This window comes from Drosophila sechellia, chromosome X (genome assembly GCF_004382195.2).
Source record: "Drosophila sechellia strain sech25 chromosome X, ASM438219v1, whole genome shotgun sequence".
In the NCBI taxonomy this organism is placed as follows: Eukaryota; Metazoa; Arthropoda; class Insecta; order Diptera; family Drosophilidae; genus Drosophila; species Drosophila sechellia.
This window is the reverse complement of record NC_045954.1, coordinates 20,010,358-20,019,811: the sequence shown is the minus strand read 5'-3', so window position 1 is coordinate 20,019,811 and position 9,454 is coordinate 20,010,358. Positions and strand designations below refer to the sequence as shown.

The following is a 9,454-nucleotide window of genomic DNA, read 5'->3' as shown; positions in this document are numbered from 1 at the left end:
TGTCGACTTAAAGATACCCACTACCTGCAGCTTAAAGTCATATCTAATTAAAGAGTGAGATAAATCCAAGTTGTAAACGTTGTACATTTGTATGCGATGCGACTATATGATACCTAATAGTAACATTACAGTTCTATAACTGTTGTTTATATAAATTTCGATTTCAGTGTTTTTTTTTTACGAGGCGATGCTAAATAAAGTGCCTATTTCGATCATACCCCACCGAAGCTACAGCTCCATTCAAATTGGGTAAATAAACACCAAAAAATATGACTCATGGCAGCAAATCGCTATTGTTGCTCATAACATGAGAGCCGGGCTTGGGAATCGAGTTTAAAACCGTCAACGGCACTTCGGAAGCGGTTTAGTTGAAGTCAAACGCGCGTTCGGAAAACATGTCGAATTTCAATCGCATTCTGATCGTCATTGTTATCGGGTTGGCACTAGTTCATTTTAGTGCTGGTGAGTGAAACGGTCTATGGGACCTATGAAAATTCGCACCAATAATACTATAAATAAGAATAAGCCTCAGCGGCTTTTCCATGGAAAATAACACATCGCATTTGCACGTACATACGATACATACGATTTTGACAGTGCCAAGTAAACAAATTCAATTTCAACTTGTGATGGAAAATTAAGCACTGGGATATTACCAGCAATTCATTGATCTCTTGTTTTTCGGAAACGCATTAAATGTACACAAATGTACAATGATAACTTATTTGTTCAAAATTGCGGCAATTTTGGGTTTCCAACATGGGGAGAGAATATAAATAGTTATTGTAAAGTTTAAATAAGTGTTACTTTTAGTTGAAACCAAATATACTATATGGGAGCAACATTTTTGAACTATTTGGTTTAAAATGTGCAATATTATAGGTTTTTTTTTTGGTCCACTAGGAGTGGCGGGTACTTTGTGGTCGAGGAAACTTACCTTTTGGATGCGTTACTAATTCAAGCATTTCATTTGAATCCAGTGGATGCCCAGGCCGGAACGGTGCACTGGAACAATGGAAATGCGGCCGGCGTGGGCGTCTATTCGAACGCCCAGTCCGGCGGGATGCATCCGCCGGGAAGTCTGGGTGGCCAGGATCCGCAATACAGCTACGGATACGCCGGCATCGATTCGCGTGGTTCCTACGGCGGAGCAGGCGGCAATGGAGCCTACTACGTGGGCGGCACAGACGAGCACGGTCGCCCCTTCTCCTACAGCAACCAGGTGGGCCAGCCCGGCCAGCCGGGCTACATGGGCGTACGGCCGGACCCCAACTACCCGGGTGCCTATGGCTACCAGAATGGCGGAGCAATCATCGCCAGCTCGGTGGGCGCCACCGTGACCATAGCCCTTGGATTGGCCTTACGCGGCATGAGACTTTGATGCGGCTGCAGCGTGGGATCGTTTTTTTTTTTTTGTTTAATTAGTCTCATAGTCTAATTTATGTAAACTTTTCAGTTGTGTAAATTCTCCATTATTTACTAAAACATAAAATGCTTTCTACTGCAAGGTGGTTTGTTGTCAGAATGAATTAGTTGATTTGATTTTGGTACGCCCAGAAGGCTTAGAGAACTCCATTGAACGTCACAATCGAAATTATATTTCATCAACGTAAAAGCCAAATTATTTTGTAAACGGAGAAAATTTGATTTTCAAATGTCGCTTAGAAAATCAGACTTTTGCCAACTGGTGATCCAGTGCGTAGACGCCGTGGGTGGCTCTGCCCCCAAGTCGGTCATCCTGAGAGCGGTGAGCACAGCCACGAAAATCAAATTCAGGGGATTGGACAGAAAAATTGAAGACGCTCTTAATGAGCTCATCGTTCAATGTATGATCCACGAACATGACGGTAACTATTATATTAAACATGCAAGTGACAGTCACAGTGGCAATGGTAAGTAATCTTCGCATCAATGGTATTATTTACATTACATTTACATTACAATGTTTTACATATTACTTACAGAAGATTCAGATTGACTTCGGATTCAGAGGTAAGATATATGAAAGGCATTTCTTGCATATAGTAAGACCCTCTTTATTTTCCAGAATAAGCTGAAAAGCTCGAAAAATTCGGATGTATTCACAAATTTGTACAACTAAATTCAAACACTCCAAGTGGAGCGTTAAATAAAGGAATTAAATGTAAATTCATTTTGTTGTTTTATTCAGCATTTATATGTATGTACATCATCAAATTAAAGTTTGCACGTAAGATCGTGAATTTGTTAAATTATTGCTTCGAACACAGCTGCTCAGTTTAAGTGACTAACGATAAACAAGTTGAATTAGCAGTTCGGTTACGTCATCTTGGGACACGCCCACCCAATTGATATATTTAAGCAGGCAACGCCCATGTAATTAGCCGCCTCTTCGGAAGGCAGGAAAGCGAAAAGAACCCAAACGAAAACAAAGACGACAAACAAATATGGAGTGAATATGGGCTGACACCTGTTGATAAAGCTTTTGGCCAAAATAACTGAGTCGCAGTGCTTATGACCTCATAGGCAAACTACACCTAGAACACACATGTTTGCATCTACACATATAAGTACGAGATAATTGAGGTATGCATATGGCGGCACTAATTAGCACATAAGTATATCTGAATTTCTTCCATGTACATATGTGTGTAGTTATGTCTGAGGTAACAATTTAACCGGCTATTAACCTAATTGCCCGACCAAAATGTTTCGTATTTCAGCGTTTGCGTAGTTCACATCAATGTCACTTCTGTGATCACTTTTGATTTCAGTTCTCAGACTTATGTACTTACGTGCAGGTGATGATTATCTACTCATGCCCTCAGCGACTTATCGAAGCGTGAAATACCCTATACGGCACTCAAGTCAGCGTAAAACACCTGAACTATTGTGTTCTCACAGAAGTTGGTATAACATTTAGGATCTCAACAAAATGACTGAAAACTGTAGTAGAATAAGCATATAAATGTATGAAAGTATAGTAAACATGCAAATATACATATAGCATAAATCTACCCCAGTTGATAAACAAATTTCAAATTCGGCAGCATTTGCTTTGTCTTTGATTTTGACATTGCCTTTGCCAGCACTTTGATACCCTATAAGATAAATAAGCAAACTTAAAGTAAACACAGCTTCCGCTTGGAGACCAAGCCATGATCAACTTTCTGCTCTTCAATCAAACTGCTCTTCAATCAGTCAGCAAATCTCAATTTCACAATGCACTGAAATAATTTCAGATAAAGCTTTTATCCTAAACATAATTGAAAGTTCGAAAAGTTTCGAATGAAAAGCTTCTGGTCGAGGTTGATTGGATCAGGATTAAGAAGTAGAAGATCAGTCTGATTCGGGACAAGATCGAGAACGGTTTCCAATTAAGGATAAGCAAAAAGAGTGTCTAGTAATAGTTTAAGTGAAAAAGTTTATCATCAGTTGGTTGTAATTTTCGTCTTTTCCTCTATGAGCTCGACTTTGTGTTTCTTCTATTATGATCGCTTTGTCTTCATTATTCTCTAAGTCTTGCCGAAATATTTTAGTAAAAAGAAATTGGTTAGTAAAATTATTTTTCTTTTGTCAATTTTTGCTTAATTTCGGACAAATTAAAAACTTCTAAGCTCTTTAAAATATTCTAAGTGCGTTTTTCTTCCCATTGTTAATAGAAAAGGCTGTTTTTTCAATATCTGACTCTTTCATTAAGATTTGGTGAAATCCTGATTTCAACTCAATTGTTAAGAAATATTTTGACTTTTCTAAGTTGGATAATATTACAGATGGGTCATCTGTCCGGTGTGTGTGTTTTGATTAATTTTTTATAGTCAATAACTAGTCGATGTTTTAGAATTCCATCTTCGTTTTGTCCCTTTTTGGGTACTACTAAGACTTGTGAATTATAAGGGCTTCTACTTGGTCTTATAATTTGTTCCTCTAGCATTCTATCGATTTCATTCTTAACGAAATCTGAAACTCACATAGCATAAGGATATTTTTTGATATAAATTGCTCTATCACCGTCAGTATTTATTTCACCCCGAATATCTGTTCGAAAAGGAAGTTGCATATTTATTTTAGAATACTTCTTAAATACTTTTTCCGAGCATTTTTTCCCCCAATTAAGCACAAATCGTTTTTTCCTCATTGCCATAATATTCGAGCTTTTCTCTATTATTTCTCTATTATAGTCCACGATACCCTTTTTTCCAACTATTTTAGCTCAAATTTTCCTTAATAGCATAGCATAATTCATAAAATAGATATTTCGTTTCAAATATTGTCAATATATGGTAATATTTTATAATTGAGTATCAATGAACTGTAGATACTCTCTTGTAAGTTGGCAATTCTTTTTTATTTTCATAAATTCCCTTTTTGACATAGCAAGATGTGGCTGGTTGACTTAGGGTCCCAGTTTCTTTCCTTTTTAACTAAAAATTATTATAATTCTGTATGTTATTATTATACCCACTTTTATAATTATTACTCTGACGATAGTCATTATTATTCGGACGATTTTCATACCTTATGGAACTATCTACCTGCATTGGTTCTGGTGGGGATTGTACTTTAGAATTGCTATTTGAATTACAATTATTATTTTGTCCAAAATTCCCGTTTGGCGTCCAATTATTATTCTGATTATTATTCCAATTATTACTTCAATTATTATTCATTCTATTTGATGTATTATTATTCTGTCTGGAATCTACTGTATTATATCTTAGGTTGTTTCCCTGATTTTTATTTTCATTCCTAAATCCATAATACCTATTTGCCAATTGGGCTCGAAGATTTTTAAGACTCTAAGCCCTGACAATTTGCCAGAGCATTTGGCAAGTTTAGGTACATAGTGTTTCTGAGATTAAACCGTTCAATCCAGAAATAAAAATTTTAAGAGCGTTGCTTCTAATTGTTTTATTCGTTTCCTCGGCTATTTCGCTGTCTTTTCCATATTTAATTATAGTTTTATTTATGAGTAATGTCATTTACCTGGTTACTTCGTTGTAGAATTCTGTAATGCTTAAACGTCCCTGTCTAAGGACGCTTTCTTCTGATTTAAGGATATGGATTGGTCTTTTATTGATATAAATAAAATCCAATCTGGAAAGAATTACTTGAAAATTTAAAACTGTACCTTGGTTAGTTAGAGCATCAGGTGCTGCTCTCATGATTTTAATTAATTTTAAAAGCGATAAAATATTGTTCGCTTTAAATTTTTTATAAAGACCCATGGCAGTTTCTGCCGCTTCTCTCCAACCTACATATTGGTTTATTTCACCTGTGAACTTTGGTAAAGATTTAACTACCTCTAGGGTAGTTTCGCATTTTATAGTTCGGTCAATTGCTTGGATTTTATAATCTTCCACTTCTTTTTTGCTAGCGCTTAACTGCCCATCTATCCCTTCAATTTTTCAATTAACAAATTGTACATTTATTAATTAAATTATTAATTAACTAATTCCTTTGGGAGATTGGTGGTGCTGGATATCCCTCCCGCAGAAAAGGTTGGTGCTGAACCTCCGGTTGCCATTGTTAACTTTACATCTTCAAAACTATTTATTAAATTTTCCAGATTGTTTTCTATAATTATTTGTTAAAATTGATTTCGTAATGTTGAATTTCAAACGTTATATTTTTCCCTGTATCTTCCTATTATTTTATTAATTTCTTTTAAAGATTTTATATTATTTTCTGCTCACGATACTTTCCGTTTGAGTCTTCTTTCCGTTTAGTTGTCCTGATTTTTATCTATTTGGGTTTTTATTCAATTTTTGTATTTGACTGTGGCGGAGTTTGCCCTCAGCTCTTCCTTCCTTCATGGTGTTGATTTTTTTATTTTTGAAATATATTTGTGGTTATAGTTATTGGTTTGATTTTAATTGTGTTTGTTGTTGAGTCCGATTTTTATTATTCTTGTGTTCTTGTAATTTGTTTTAAGTGTTCAGTCCACCTTTTTAAATATTAAATTCTTAATTGGATTATTGCATTAATTAATTTCCAATTAAGTTTTTCCCGATCACTGTCACAGTAGTTAGATGTCGTTGGATTAATGCGGATGTTTTGATTTTTCCACTAAAAATATGACTTGTTGGCGGGCCGAGTTCCTTTTTATATTTAACTTATTATCCTTAATATTTTGAATAGAACTTTTGAAGTATAATAACCCACGGCCCCAATTAAACTTGTTACTGTTTAATTAAAAAAAAAATATTTTATTTTAATGACATTTTATATTTTTTGGTGATAAACTTTTTCAAATAAACTATTACAAGACACTCTTTTTTTGCATATCCTTAATTGGTAAGCCGTTCTCGACCTTTGTCTCGAATCTTATAATTCTTAATCCTAATCCACTCAACCTCGGCCAGAAGCTTTTCTTTAGAAATTTCTTGAACTCTCAATAAATTTTTTAACCGTGGCCCTCGGGACACCCAATTTAGGGGATAATCGCTTTTACCAGCCTCTGCGTTATCCCCAAAGCTAAGAAAAAAAGACAGAAATTACCAGTTGATTTCCCAGACCTCCCTGAAACACAAAATCAAAAAACTCTCCGAAAACCATATCCGAGTATAACTGCTTTGCCGTCCATAGAGCCCTTAGGTATATCATCAACGACATCATATCCATCTCCAATCTTCGCGACGCCCTCTTCAAAAAAGCTGTACTTTCGGCCAAGCGTAACTCCCCTGAAAAATTAGCGTCAAAATCTCCCTAGTGTCCTCCACAAAAAAGTCTGGTCCGAATAAAACGCTTGCGGGCATCACTCCAATTCGTTTAAATATATCAAATCCAACTCAGGTACTCTAACTGGATCAATTAATTTAGCCATAGAGTTTGCCTTATCTTGGTCTGAATACTCATTCCGAACAACATTTTTCAACAGAGTATATACGAAAAGAAATCGGTATCTTTCAGAGCTCTATCTCATCGATTCACTTTCACCATTTGCTACATGCTTAGATTCCAAATTTACATTGCTTGAAATAGAAAATTCAGTAGCAAAAGCAAAAGGAAAAAGCCCTGTGGCCGACAGAGAATCATACCCTATGCCCAAAAACCTATCCTTCCACCTAAAAACAAAACTTTTGGATATCTTTAATCAAATGCTAAACACTAAACAAAATACTCACATACATGAAGATCGATTACCATTATCCTTATCTCAAAACCAAACAAAACTCCTTCCGATATTAGCAGCTACCGTCCAATTTCCATGTTATCCTGTCTAGGAAACACCATAGAAAAAATAACAAAAAATCCAAAAGAAAAATCATAGCATTTGAAATACTATCCAACACTCATCATCATAGTATCCAACACTTCGCGTTGAACGCTCTTTCGACCAAAAATTACATCTCTATCTTGGCGACGGATTTTGAAAGAGCCTTCCATCGGGTGGGGATTCATGCCGTACTTTGTAGACTCGAGCGCTGGGGCATTGGTCCAAGAATTAAAGCCTTCATGGCCAATCGGTCCTTCAGGGTTCAAATAAACAATATAACATCGAATTCCCACATTTTACACAATAGAATTCCGCAAGGTTCGCCATTTTCTGTGGTTTTATTTATGATAGCAATTGAAGAAATATGTAACATTGTAAATCGGCATACAGATATTTACAGCTGTGTTCATAAAAATAGCAGTGCTTGCGACCTGCGAGTTTAAGATAAAAAATTCCTATGATTTACAGTTTTAGTGGCCAAATTTGTTGCATTACATCACACTGTACGCAGACGACGCCATAATTTTTATAAAAATTAAAAAAATTTAATACAGTCAGAGTAAAATTTTTAGAAATATTGCAACAAATTAACTGGAAATTAACTCTTTCCATTGAAAAATGCGAACTATTTTACATATTTGTCGGTAACAACATTGTAACCTTTCCAACATTGACTTTAACAGCCGCATAATAAAAGATGTAAACTTTTTTAAAATCTTGGGGATTCGACTTAAAACAACCTTTCAAACAGCACTGTCTTCTAAAAAAGAAGATAAGATTCTAAGAAAACGACTGGAAACTAGATTTAGAATTTTTAAATTTCTATCATGTAAATATTCTTGCATACATATTTAGACTCCCATAGATAGACAAAATCTTCGGTTGGTGTGCACTTAAATCGCACTTAAAGTATCACAAATCTCCAGTAGCGTGGACATTGGCAGAATCCGGTCTACCAAGTATCCAATCACGCGTAGAAGAAACTACATTGATGCTTATCCCGAAGCTGTGCACCACGTCCAACTGCCTGCTAACCAAAGACTTCGGAGTCATTTTCGAACCAAAGCGGAATTTTAAATGCACCAAGCAACTTAACCTCCAGCTGCCAAAGCCCAGGAGGTTCCTCAAATCGCCAGCACATTGGGGTTCCAAACAGCCCAACATAAACCTTCAAATCTACAATGCTGCTAAAAAGGATAAAGGATGCCGCTTAGAATACCAAAAACGTTTTTTGAGTGCACAAGGAGATCTTGGTGAGAAAAACTGGATTTACAGCGATGGTTCTAAAGCCACCGACTCAACCACGTTTGCGGTCATCGACTGCAACCGTAAAATAATTCCAGGAGGTAGGCTACCGTCATACATACTCCATATTGACAGCCGAAGATTTCGCATGCCAATTCGCCGCCAGAAACGCTGGTAAATCTGTTATCTGCACAGATAGCCTTTCCTCTCCTTTCGCTATACGCAACTGGAATCACAATGACCCCACATCACAAGAAGTTAGGCACATTCTAAGTTATCATCCAACAAAAAGCACCTTACTCTGGGTTCCCAGTCATCAAGGAATCCATGGAAACGACCAAGAGATGAGACTTACACCATCAATCCTTTTCACTCCGTTTAACTGCAAGGATATCAGCTATTCCTTCAAATAAAGGAAACTCTCCGAATGGGCAATCTTCCTGCACAGCTACCAGATTATTAACCCAAATTGCATCATGTCCAAGCCACCACCGAACGTACGTACATATAAACGGAAATGCGCGATCTTCATCCGCCTCCGCCTCGGGCACACACAATCCACACATCAACACAATCCACACAATCCACACATCATGCCAACTTTGCGAGGACGACCATATTCTCGACGTCTGCAGTCGATTGCACTCAATTATTATTTTTATTATCTATTATTTCATACACATAGTCTTTCAAATTGTTTAATCTTGTGAAGATATCTCAAATTTGTCCATAAAGCTCAGTTTATTATATAAAGTTATAACCCATAATTCTCGTCGAGTCGAAAGTCCCCGTAATTAGTAAAAATTAAATTTGTTAGGCTTAGTATTGTAAACTAGATTTAATTTAGTTAAATAAATAAAATAAATGTACTGTATATGGCATACAAATATATTGTGTGTTTGTTTATTTTGGTAATTTAGACTGTAAATTCGCTTCATGTCGTGCGTTGCCTTACACATGCCTACATATAAATAGTTATATTTTCAATCAAGCACTCTTATATATTTTAAT

The 9,454-nt window shown here is 36.1% G+C and overlaps 2 protein-coding genes across 3 annotated transcripts in view; both read left to right on the top strand.

The window, feature by feature from the left end:
* Positions 1-354: 354 nt before the first annotated feature.
* LOC6615072 (pupal cuticle protein Edg-91) lies at positions 355-1,525 on the top strand. Its single transcript, XM_002039453.2, has 2 exons — positions 355-462; positions 981-1,525. The coding sequence occupies exons 1-2, from the start codon at positions 396-398 to the stop codon at positions 1,379-1,381; spliced, it is 468 nt and encodes a 155-aa protein (XP_002039489.1). The 5' UTR covers positions 355-395; the 3' UTR covers positions 1,382-1,525.
* A 109-nt stretch (positions 1,526-1,634) lies between these two features.
* Positions 1,635-9,454, top strand: part of LOC116802186 — an 8,563-nt gene continuing 743 nt past the window's right edge. The window contains exons 1-2 of one of the 2 annotated variants that reach the window (XM_032725718.1): positions 1,635-1,892; positions 1,965-2,152. In XM_032725718.1, coding sequence (XP_032581609.1) covers positions 1,655-1,892; positions 1,965-1,978 — 252 coding nt within the window. In that variant the 5' untranslated portion in view covers positions 1,635-1,654 and the 3' untranslated portion in view covers positions 1,979-2,152. Of the gene's footprint in view, positions 1,893-1,964; positions 2,153-9,454 lie in introns of those variants that run through there. The other variant, XM_032725716.1, reaches the window with a different exon arrangement.